Consider the following 12,840-nt stretch of genomic DNA (forward strand, 5'->3'; position numbering starts at 1 on the left):
CGCCCCAGCCTTAACCAGCAAGTGCAGTGGCACTCACACCAGATTTTCAATGACACCGTGCAGTTAACTAGACGGTGATATTCTGGTGGTGCAGGATTTCTAAGCAGTCTTTCACACGGTGGATCATATCATACCAGGGGCGTAGCCAGACCTCGAGGTGGGAGGGGGCCAGAGCCCAAAGTAAGGGGGCACAGTTTGGTCCCCCTCCCTGCCCCCACCGCCGCTGCTGCTACACATACTTTGGCTGGCGGGGATCCCTAACCCCCACCAGCTGAAGCACTGCCATCACCGCACATGCCTTGGCTGGCCGGGGTCCCCACCTTCCGCCAGCTGAAGCGCGTTTTCCAGCGCCACCGCGTTTCTTGCCCTGCTCTCTCTTCCCCTTATGTCAGGGCCAGCATGCTCGTTTTTAATTAATTTCACTAAAACGCGCATGGCGGATGTGAGGGGAAGAGAGCGCAGGGCAGGAAATGTGGCGGTGCCGGAGACCAGTGCTGGAAAAAAAAAAAGCTTCAGCTAGCAGTGGGTTGGGGACCTCCAACAGTCAAACCAGGGGCACAGATTCAGTTTTGGGGGGGCCCAGGCCCCCATGCCCCCACCGTAGATACGCCACTGTAGAATGCTTATACAGCTGGCTGAAACAGGTATCAGCGGCACAAGATTTACACAGTTCAAATCCTATTTGTCACACAGACAATCAGTCCTGTTCAGCAACAGCACATCATTACCTTGGGCACCGAGCTGTGGGGTGCCACACGGATCCATACTGTCTCCCATTTTATTTAATATCTACCTCAAGCCTCTGGCTGAGCGGCTTCGGTCGATGGACACAAAATTCCATATCTATGCTGATGTGCAACTACTTGTATGTACTGAACAAGATCTACCCACAGTCTTGAATAAATTGACTGCCTGTCTGACCAGAGCTCAGGAATAGGCAAAAAAAAAAAGACGACAAACTGTCTGAACCCAAGCAAAACGCAGATTCTTTTTTGGAAGTATGAACTCCATCTACAATCACAAGTCAGGAACCCTGGGATACTGCTAGACTGATCACTCACCTCGATCGCACAAATTCGTACAATCTTTAAAAACTCTTATCACCTGCTGCAACTATAACATTTCTCTCAATCTATAAAAAAATATGAGTCTGATCACACAGGTCCATGCCATGATCATGAAAAAACTGGACTACTGTAATGCCCTGTGCACTGGTCAAACCAAAAAGAGTTTGCACCAGGGGCATAGCCAGACTTTGGCGGGAGGGGGGTCCAGAGCTCGAGGGGGGCACATTTTAGCTCCCCCCGGTGCCGCCGACCCCCTCCCACCATTGCTGACTTTGCCCCCTCCTGCCGCGACCCTCTCGACCCCCCCTCCCGCCGCCAACCTGCCGTCGCCTACCTTTGCTGGCGGGGGACCCCAACCCCCGCCAGCCGAGGTCCTCTTCTTCTCACAAAACGCTTCCTTCTGTTTCAGGACGTCAGAAACAGAAGAAAGCCTTTTGCGAGAAGAAGAGGACCTCGGCTGGCGGGGGTTGGGATCCCCCGCCAGCAAAGGTAGGCGACGGCGGGTTGGCGGTGGGAGGGGGGGGTCAGGCAGGTCATCGGCAGGGGGTCCAGGGCCAGATCTACGGGGGGTCCAGGCCCCCCAAGGCCCCATGTAGCAACGCCACTGGTTTCCACCAGCTTCAACTAATTCAGAATGCGGCAGAACGACTAACAGAAGGATGCAAGCGACATGACCACATCACCCCCTTCCTGCAAAAACTATACTGGCTACCAGGCCCGTGCCAAGGGTCTATGCCGCCCCCCCGCAGACGAACTGTTGGCGCCCCCCCCTCGCAGAAGAACAGTTGGCGCGCGTGCCCCTCTCCCCCCCCCCATGAAGATGATCGCTGCGCGCCCTGGGGGCCTTTAAATCTTTTACTTGCAGTCGCAGCAGCATCTGTGAAAGCAGAGCGCTGCCGACGTCTCCCTTCCCTTCGCGCTCTTGGTTCCCTCAGTGTCCGCCTTCTTCTGACGTCAGAAGAAGGCGGGACACTGAGGGAACCAACGAGTGCAAGGGAAGGGAGACGTCGGCAGCGCTCCGTTTTCACAGACGCTGCTGCGACTGCAAGTAAAAGATTTAAAGGCCTCAGCGGCGCGGGGCGAGGGTAAGCACTGCGGCGGCGCCCTCCAGAGGTGGGCGCCCTCCTGCGGTGCTTACCCCGCTTACCGCATCGGCACGGCCCTGCTGGCTACCCGTACCTTACAGGGCTAAATTTAAAACTCTGCTTGATTTTCAAGGCCCTCAGACAAAGTGGGCCACAGTACTTAAAGAATGTTAGCCCTTTACTCACCTTTGAGGTCATTAAGGTCGTCTCAAGGAGCATCACTATCTGTCCCCTCATCAAAAGAAATTGTACGATGTGATACCCGCCAGCGAGCCTTCTCAGGAGTAGCCCCCACGCTCTGGAATTTACTCCCCGAGGGGCTACGTCTAACTCAAGACTACCCTCTACTTCAGGAAGCAGGTGAAAGCCTGGCTCGTCTCCCAAGCTTTTAATATATTTTACATTTTTGATTTTACTTGACATACCGCTAAATCAAAAATATCTCTAAGCTGTTTACAACTAAAAGATACAAGAAGAAAGGACAGAACATACAGCAGAAACAGGTGGCCCAGGATGCAATGGGAATACTAATTAACAACAATATCATTAATATTAATAGGACAGATTACGAGGGCAGGTAACACAGATAGAAAATACACATAGAACGCAGGGTGCATATCCCAGAATGCAACAAATTAATCTGGGAAAACCGGGCCAAAATAAGTTTTTCAGAGCCAGTGGCTTGGGGGGGGGGGGGGGCGGTGGGGTGGTCCACCTCGGGTGCACACCGCTGGGGGGGGGGGGGGGGGGTGTTGGCTCCCCTGGTTCCCTGCTCCCTCTGCCCCAGAACAGGTTACTTCCTGTTCTGGGGCAGAGAGAGCAGGGAACCAGCGGAGCTGACGCAGCTCCCAGCGACATGCACTCGGGGCGGTTCGGGCCTCCCGCCCATCCCTCACCGCTTTCCCATGTAAGTACGCGCTCCGGGGGGGGGGGGGGGGTTGCACTCTGGAAGGGGGAGGGTGCGCCGTGCTGCACTTAGAGGGGGTGCGCAGCGGCAACCCTCCCCGGGTGTCAGCTGCCCTCACTACGGCACTGTTCAGAGCTGTTCTGAATTTCCTATGGAAAGTCTCAAGATGGATATCCAGAGACAAACTGTTTCAAAGGGTTGGATCTACTACACTAAAACAGGATTCCTACTGCAAAGAAGGCAGAACTGGTGAACAGAGAATAACCAGAGCACGTTGAGAAGAGGGGAGTACGAGTCTCAGTTTGTAGTTTAAGCAAACTAAACAGAAAAAGAGGGCGATCCAGAATAAAGGGCCTGATGAGCATCGGCAAGAATGTTAAACAGAATCCAAAAGGAAAACGGGGACCAATATTCTTGGATCGGAAGGAGAAAAATCTGATCATATTGCCAGATATTCAAGTGATTTAATCAGGCAGGAGAGCTTCCTGCCTGGCTCATTCGCTTCTTCCTGCATATCAGCTGATATTCAGAGATACTTAACCAGACAGTCAGCTGAATATCATCTCTAACTGCCAGGGCCACCGAGAGACTGGACTGGGCCCGGGGCAAGGCCGCCCCTGAGGTCGCCGCACGGCAGTCCCCACCCGCCCACCCCAGCCCCGTCGACAGCCCCTCTCCGTCCGCCACCGGGCCGACTGAAGTTACATTAGATGAGGGCGGGACACAGGGAGGGAAGGCCCAAAGAGAGGCGATCTGCACTGTAGTTTGAATGCAGGGAGCCCGGCCCGGTGGCGGACGGTCGACAGAGCCAAGGGCGGGCGGGTGAGACCGGGGACTGTGGTGCCAGGCCCCCCTTGGAGGCCCGTGGATTTTTGTCCCCCCCGCCCCTCCCTCTCAGCGGCCCTGCTAACTGCCCCTGCAGTGTCCGGTTAGAGCCGGGCCAATCCAGGAGTGGAGCCTGGGCAGAGCCAGTACTTAATCCAGGAGTTTTTAACCCAGTTCTCGGGGGGGAAAACCCAGCCAGTTGGGGATTTCGGGATATCCCCGTCGTCCTAAAAATTTGCACTCACATCTCGCTGTGCGCTATTTTATAAGGCATGGCATCTAACTTCAATCGCAAGTGTCTGAAAAGGGGGCGTGACAGGGGTGTTCCAAAGATTTGGGCACAAATTTACAGAGTTTACCGAAAAGCGCTCCTAAGTTAGGTGCCAGTGATTAAACCTGATTCTAGCAGGCACAACCTACAGCACCCAAAAGTTAGGCGCAGGGTTTTCGCTGACTGCTGTTCTGTAAAGAGCGCGTTCCCTTCGGCGCTGTTTGATGAATTCCCTTCACACTGTACGTATCATCCATCCTAAATTTAGCCGCCCGTCCATTTGTCCCAACAACTTTGTTCTACTCATCCTGGCTCTGTGTCTTTATGTCTCAACTGCTCTTGCCAAGATATTTCACTATATTGTACCAATATCGTACAATATAACAACAACAACAACAACCATTTCTAAAGCGCTACTAGGGTTACGCAGCGCTGTACAATTCAAACATAGAAGGACAGTCCCTGCTCAAAGAGCTTACAATCTAAAAGACAAGAGAACAAATTAAAGACAAGTGAACAATCTAGAGGACGAGTGAGCAGTTAATCTGATAGGGTGGATAGATTGGGGTATTTTATATTTCTCGAGCGGTTAGGCGCCGAAGGCAGCATTGAAGAGGTGAGTTTTAAGCAGAGATTTGAAGATGGGTAGGGAGGGGGCATGGCGTATGGGTAAAGGAAGATTGTTCCAGGCATAGGGTGAGGCAAGGCAGAATGAGCGGAGCCTGGAGTTGGCAGTGGTGGAGAAGGGTACAGAGAGGAGGGATTTGTCTTGAGAGCGGAGGTTACGGGTGGGAACATAGGGGGAGATGAGGGTAGAGAGGTAGTGAGGAGCCGCAGACCGGGTGCATTTGTAGGTAAGGAGTAGAAGCTTGAATTGTACGCGGTATCTGATCGGGAGCCAGTGAAGTGACTTGAGGAGAGGGGTGATATGAGTATATCGGTTCTGGCGGAATATAAGACGTGCGGCAGCGTTCTGAACGGATTGAAGGGGGGATAGATGGCTAAGTGGGAGGCCGGTGAGGAGTAAGTTGCAGTAGTCAAGGCGAGAGGTAATGAGAGCGTGGACGAGAGTTCGTGTGGTGTGCTCAGAAAGGAAAGGGCGAATTTTGCTGATGTTGAAGAGGAAGAAGCGACAGGTCTTAGCAGTCTGTTGGATATGCGCAGAGAAGGAGAGGGAGGAGTCGAAGATGACTCCGAGGTTGCGGGCAGATGGGACGGGGAGGATGAGGGTGTTATCAACTGAGATAGAGAGTGGAGGAAGAGGAGAAGTGGGTTTAGGTGGAAAGACGAGGAGCTCGGTTTTGGACATGTTCAGCTTCAGGTGACGGTTGGACATCCAGGCAGCAATGTCGGATAAGCAGGCCGATACCTTGGCCTGGGTCTCCGCGGTGATGTCTGGTGTGGAGAGATATAGCTGGGTGTCATCAGCATAAAGATGATACTGAAAACCATGAGACGAGACCAGCGAGCCCAGGAAAGAGGTGTAGATTGAGAAGAGATACTGAATGCCCTAATGTGTATCATACCAACATTGTTTTTTTAATCATATTTATTTTCTACAAATGTTCTAATATGCTGCATATTATTGAGTTTCACTTGTATTGTGCTATTTAACGTGTATATTTTAGAATTCAATTTGCCATTTCCAAGTTTACCTCATTGATCGTATTTATATGTGGTCATTTTAGTATTTATTTACCGCCTTTTTGAAAGAATTCACTCAAGGCGGTGTACAGTTAAGAATAAATCAATACTGTTATGCTGTTAACAAAACTGTCCCTGCTGTGAACTGCCTTGGGTGAATCTCTTCATAAAGGCAGTTAGTAAATCCCAATAAATAAATCCATTAATAAACAGAAGCGCAGGTGGCATAAGGTCAAATTAACAGCCCTCTTATGGCAGCTTCGGAAGGGTACCTAAAATGGAAGTTAGCTCAGGAAATCTGGGAATGGATGCATATGGGACCTCCCCCCCACCCCCTTCTTCCCTGGGACCTTTTCAAACAGGACGTAAGGCATCCCTCCACCCTGCAAACATAAGAACGAGCAAGGCAGTGAGGCAACAGTTTATTAAAATGGAAGCAGTCCAAGCAGTGTCCATTTCTACGACAAAACAAAGAGACAGACACAAAATGAGAAATGGAGTGGGGAGGGGAGGGGAGGGGGAGATGTGTAATGGTTCAAATGATTGGAAAAATTACAGCAGACCGACCCTGTGGTGTGGTACCTGAATTAAACTGGGTTCCCATACAACATTACAGTGAATGAATGACAATGTTTGATAAGGTGTGTATGAATGGGGTGGTGGTGGTGGGGACATAGTGATGCAAATTAAGAAATAAAATACGTTATAGCTTACAAAAGGCACTTCCATGGGAAGAAGTAAATGTTCATATACAGAATTTCAGAACTAAAAGTGTGCATAAAATAACAGCAAACTGAGGAGTTCACGGTTGAGCTGAGGCCGAATATTGCTGTCAATAGCCTGGCGTGATCAGACCACTTGTTTCTGCTTACCCTGCTAGGATTTTCCCTGGGGAGGGGGTTACACTGTATTCTACATTGGCGGTGGCAGCTCTGTGTGGGGGGGGGGGGGGGGGGGGGGGGGGGTGTCACATGCCAGGCAATACCACCACCACCCACACCAACCTACTCCATGGAAACTAAAGTTAATTGCTCTGATGTTCCTAACGACTATGGCTATGAATGATTGACCTCTATCGCCTATTTGACAAGACATGTACCATGCTGGCCCCAGTGCAGCGTTATGAGCCACAAAAATCCACTGGAGCAGCCTTCATGCTGGCCTTGGTGGGGGGGGGGGGGGGGGGGCTGTAAGCTATGGCCCCCTATGTCCTGCCCCCAACCCCCACGGCTATGCCACTAAAATTCTACAGACTCATCCCTTAATATTCTTAATTGACTTAATCAAACCTCAGTGTGCTAAATCTAGTAGGATTCTGAATATGAAATTGTAAAATGCATATTTATAAATGTGGAAATAAATATTCAGAATACTTAGTATTATAAATACTAAGGGGCCATTTAGATTTTATAGATTCTATAACGTGGTATTTGCAAAACTAATGTCTACTATGGGGGGGGGGCGGGGGGCATGCCCAGCTTTTTCCTATATAGGTCCCACATTAACATTGGAATTAGCATGCAGTGATCCGGTTGATGTTAGCGTGGACGCACTTATCCCTGGACTCTATGTAAGGCACGGCAAGTTGCACATGTTAAATTGGGAGCACGCCCCATTTGCGCATGCACCTTAATTAACATGCCAATCAGCGCTAATAATCAGCTGATAAACAATTATCAGCACTAATTGGCATTAATTGGAATTTACGCATGCATCTTTTGGGCGTATTCTAAAAGGAGGCGTGTATAAATTCTAACGTACATATCTGAAATGGGAGGCGTGTGGGCATGTCAAGGGCGTTCTTCAAATTTACGCGTGTGGCTATAGAATTCAGGGGGACCGTGCCTAATTTGAGCGTGGGTTATTTATACCAGGTTTTCAGTGGCATAAAAGACTGCGCCTAAACACGGGCGCATTCCCCTGCCCTATGCGCTAGTCTATGGGCCTTATTTTAGGCGTGGTTTATAGAATAGTACTAAGCGCTATTTTTGGACACGCCTATTTTGTAGACGCCATTTACAGAATCTGGCCCTAAGCACCTCCTACTTAGGAGGCCGCAAGTGGTCCCATGTTAACAGTATGCTAGATGATTGGCACACAGTAAGCGCAACACATTAACCCTCCAAAGTTGCGCATAATCTTGAGTTGCGTGTGCAAATAAATTTGTTAATAAGCACCAATAACTCTTCCTCTCTACGATTCCCCAGTGTGTCTGTAATCACATGAACCTTATTCGAACATAACATCACTTTGTATTTGCTTCTCTACCGGAGTTGGCGAACGCCATTACGGTATTATGTAAGTCACATTGAGCCTGCAAATAGGTGGGAAAATGTGGGATACAAATGCAACAAATAAATAATTTTTTTAAGAAAATGTCCTGGTGGAATTTGAATCGGTGGGCAACAGCACTCCTCAATTTGGGAACAGATCCGTAAGAAACAAAAATCATACCCCCAAAAAGTACCAGCAGGGATATGAAAATGCAACCCCCGAAAATACTTCTCCTCCCAAACCCTACACACATCTCTCCTCTGCTACAGGCTGTTACGGCCCAGGTACTGACTTACAGCAGAGGAGGGAATAGTATTAAATGTGCAGAGAGGAGCTAGGATATACATTTTCCAAATTGTCCCACTACACATCACTCTACCCCTCTCTCTGCAACTCTGAGGAGTCACTTTCTCTCCCTGTGCCTCAGTCCCTGACTCTGTGTGTTACCCTGGGGGAATCACTTTACCTCCCTGTCTGACCCTCAGGGAGTCAACTTCTGAGGGAGTCACTGTGTGACCCTGGAAGAATCACTTTCTGTCCCTGTGTCTCACTTACTCTCTATGTGACTCTGGGGGAGTCACTTTCTCTGCCTGTCATTGACTGTGTGTGACCCTGTGGGAGTCACTTGCTGACTTCTCTGTATGACTCTGGGGGAGTCACTTTCTCTCCCCGTGTTTCACTCACTAACTCTGTTTGACCATGAGGGAATCACTTTCTCACCCTGTGCCTCAGTCCCTGACTCTCTGTGTTACCCTGGGGGAATCAATTTACCTCCCTGTCTGACCCCCAGGGAGTCACTTCTGAGGGAGTCACTGTGTGACCCTGGAAGAATCACTCTCCATCCCTGTGTCTCACTTACTCTCTATGTGACTCTGGGGGGAGTCACTTTCTCTGCCTGTCATTGACTGTGTGTGACCCTGTGGGAGTCACTTGCTGACTTCTCTGTATGACTCTGGGGGAGTCACTTTCTCTCCCTGTGTTTCACTCACTCTCTGTTTGACCATGAGGGAACCACTTTCTCACCCTGTGCCTCCATCACAGACTTTGCGTGACCCCGGCCTCAGGAGAGCCCCTTTCTTTTCCGGTGCTACTGCTGACTACATAGTTTTTCTAAAGTGCCTTAGAACTAGATACATTTTGGATGGCCAGGGGAAGTCCAGGGATTGGGTCTACATTTATCAGTCTCTCTCCAGGTAAATGTATCTATTTCAGTGGACCACTACACGGCGGTACTCACTGTGAATGGGTAAATTCACAACTTTAAATCCACAGTTAAGTGGTCCTACCCAAATATACAAGTCCCCGACTATCAGACATAAAGACGAGCAGATTTTAGTAGTGGCAGGGCTGCATTTTGTCCCCAAATAAGAAAATATAAAGAACTCCAGGCTGGCTATATTGGATCGTTTCTGTTCAGAGATCCTGCAATATAGCGTCTCATGTCTACCTTTGTATCATGGCAGCTGCTGTAACTAGACAGGTTGGATCTGTTACGGCCCTGCATCCATCAAAGTTGAGTATGTCCACATCAATGTGCATATCAGAAGGGAACTCACTCTCTTAGTTTAAGTGCTCATTATACTTTTGACTAAGTATCATTCCCCCCCCCCCCCAATTAAAGTCATCGAATCACATTTTCATTTTGAAGCGAGTAATAAAATCGCACCTCTCTATCCCAATGAAGGAAACGAGCGCTGCTAATATTTGTTTGAAGAAATGCTACAACAGGAAAATGAACTGTGATATCCAGAGTTTGTCATTATACAATACTGGTACAGTTTTGGCAGGGACAATCTATCCCTCCCCATGTGATAGAAACTTCAGTGTGTCAATGGTGATGTCAGCTACCGACGTTGTCCCTGCATCACCCATTACAGACTCTAAGACATGGAGCCTCTAGTAGGAAATGGGGGTGGGGGGTGGAAAGGATAGTTTGGGCATCTTGTTCCGAAGCAGCACCTTCAAATCTCATGAGGCAGGTTCTGAAATCTCCGCTTCATCCATCTTTGCCTTCAGGAGTAGAAGTTAAGAGATAAGTCATTCTGTAACCAAACTGTTTCCCGCATTCCCTTGGCAAGCGTTGCTGGTTTTCCGTTGTGTACCCTGTGCAGAGTCATGTGTTCTCCTGCTGCCGCTCTCATGCATTGGGACCTCCTCGGCCCCTGGAGCATCACACAGTTACACATTCATGCGCAGGCTGCCGGTGTGTAAGAGCTGGGCTCTCATCCGTTGGATGCTGTTTAGGATCTTCTTCTGGTGGCCGATGAGGGAGATTCCGAGCCGCTGAATGTCCCTGGCAAGAGAAAAAAAAAAGTCAGCCACTAAATTTCTGGATGCAGCAATGACTTGGCAGTTAAGGTAGGGAGCCCTCTCTCCATCCCATCTACTCACTCAATGTTCATCCGCATGACCATGCCCAGTGAGAAATATCCGCCCAGTGCAAAATGCTCCTGGTAGCGACTCATTTTGATGGATTCCAACCAGTCATCCACCGTAGCACAACTGGTGAAGGAGAAGAACCCTTTGTCCCGGGAAGGGTAGGTAAATCTAACCCAAAGAGAGACGAGATAACAGCTGTATTAAGTAGAGAAGGTGGAACACATGATCAGCATTGGCTTAATTTGGGGAGGGGGATAAGAGGTAGAGAATTTAAACTGGTGAGTGGAGGGGTGTGAACCTCCCCTGCTGTGCCCACCGACTTGCTCCCCCTTCTTACCCAAACTCCAATGCTTTCTCTCTTCGTCCCTCCCTCTCCTCCCAGTCTCAAATCTTCTTCCTCTTCTGCCCACCCCTTGTAATATCTCTCCCTAGGGAAATATCTTGTGTGGTCCTACATACCCAGTTATCCTAAATAGTGCCAATGCCCAAATCACTCTTGGCTCCTCCCAGCATTAACCCCGTTTTGTCTTGCAAGTTCTGCACCATCTCTCCCTCTTCCCCCATACCCTATCTTGCAACATCTCCCCTTCTCTCTCCAGTGGAGTGGCCTAGTGGTTAGGGTGGTGGACTTTGGTCCTGGGGAACTGAGGAACTGAGTTCGATTCCCACTTCAGGCACAGGCAGCTCCTTGTGACTCTGGGCAAGTCACTTAACCCTCCATTGCCCCATGTAAGCCACATTGAGCCTGCCATGAGTGGGAAAGCGCAGGGTACAAATGTAACAAAAATAAAATAGATACTATTGGAGATTCTACATGGAATGTTGCTACTATTGGAGATTCTACATGGAATGTTGCTACTATTGGAGATTCTACATGGAATGTTGCTATTCTTGGAGATTCTACATGGAATGTTGCTATTCTTGGAGATTCTACATGGAATGTTGCTATTATTGGAGATTCTACATGGAATGTTGCTATTCCACTAGCAACATTCCATGTAGAAGGCTGCGCAGGCTTCTGTTTCTGTGAGTCTGACGTCCTGCACGTACGTGCAGGACGTCAGACTCACAGAAGCAGAAGCCTGCGCGGCCACATTGGTGATCTGCAAGGGCCGACTTCTACATGGAATGTTGCTAGTGGAATAGCAACATTCCATGTAGAATCTCAAATAGTAGCAACAGTGGAGGAGTGGCCTAGTGGTTAGGGTGGTGGACTTTGGTCCTGAGGAACTGAGTTGGATTCCCACTTCAGGCACAGGCAGCTCCTTGTGACTCTGGGCAAGTCACTTAACCCTCCATTGCCCCATGTAAGCCGCATTGAGCCTGCCATGAGTGGGAAAGTGCAGGGTACAAATGTAACAAAAATAAAATAGATACTATTGGAGATTCTACATGGAATGTTGCTACTCTTTGAGATTCTACATGGAATGTTGCTATTCCACTAGCAACATTCCATGTAGAAGGCTGCGCAGGCTTCTGTTTCTGTGAGTCTGACGTCCTGCACGTACGTGCAGGACGTCAGACTCACAGAAGCAGAAGCCTGCGCGGCCACATTGGTGATCTGCAAGGGCCGACTTCTACATGGAATGTTGCTAGTGGAATAGCAACATTCCATGTAGAATCTCCAATAGTAGCAACAGTGGAGGAGTGGCCTAGTGGTTAGGGTGGTGGACTTTGGTCCTGGGGAACTGAGTTCAATTCCCACTTCAGGCACAGGCAGCTCCTTGTGACTCTGGGCAAGTCACTTAACCCTCCATTGCCCCATGTAAGCCGCATTGAGCCTGCCATGAGTGGGAAAGCGCGGGGTACAAATGTAACTAAAATAACAAAAATAAAAACCCTCACCCCATGCATATGAGCCAGTTCGGTGGGGGCTTGAGCACCCCCAATATTGGACAAACTCCTTGACTGTAACCAGGAAGGTGTAATTTGCACCTTCAATCGCTTTGAAAAGTTGGCTCCTAAGACCCCCACGCTTTATACAGTCTCCTACCCCTCCCACCACTGCCTGTCACATCTCTCCTCTCTTCTCCCACTTCCCATTCTCCTCAGCACCCTTTCCTCTTCCCACATCCCTGCCCTGAATATCTCCTCCTCTTCCTTCTCACTCTACTTCCCACTCTCTGCCCTATTAGTCCTGCAAAACCTACAGGCTTTGCAGTCCTCCCTCTATCTCATTCCCATGCCCTGCCCAGCAACCCCTGGCACTACACCTCTCTCACACTTCCCTTTTCCCATTCACTTGGTTTAATCAGGACCTCAGTGCAGTGATGCCTCAATGTTCACATTGAAGCAGGAACAAGGACAGATCATTACAGGGCCTGCAAGCTCTCAGTTCCTGTTCCTGCCCCCTCTTGTTATCCAGAAAACCCGTGTAAACGGGTGGCC

The 12,840-nt window shown here is 49.5% G+C and overlaps 1 protein-coding gene across 1 annotated transcript in view; it reads right to left on the reverse strand.

Annotated features, from left to right (window-relative positions):
• Positions 1–10,251: 10,251 nt before the first annotated feature.
• LOC115482471 (ephrin type-A receptor 8-like) overlaps positions 10,252–12,840 on the reverse strand; it is a 194,631-nt gene continuing 192,042 nt past the window's right edge. Inside the window, exons 16-17 of the mRNA XM_030222244.1 lie at positions 10,465–10,620; positions 10,252–10,366 (exon numbers count right to left, since the gene is read on the reverse strand). Of these exons, the coding sequence (XP_030078104.1) occupies positions 10,252–10,366; positions 10,465–10,620 (271 nt within the window). The remainder of the gene's footprint in view (positions 10,367–10,464; positions 10,621–12,840) is intronic.

Source organism: Microcaecilia unicolor, chromosome 13 (assembly GCF_901765095.1).
Source record: "Microcaecilia unicolor chromosome 13, aMicUni1.1, whole genome shotgun sequence".
Lineage (NCBI taxonomy): Eukaryota > Metazoa > Chordata > Amphibia > Gymnophiona > Siphonopidae > Microcaecilia > Microcaecilia unicolor.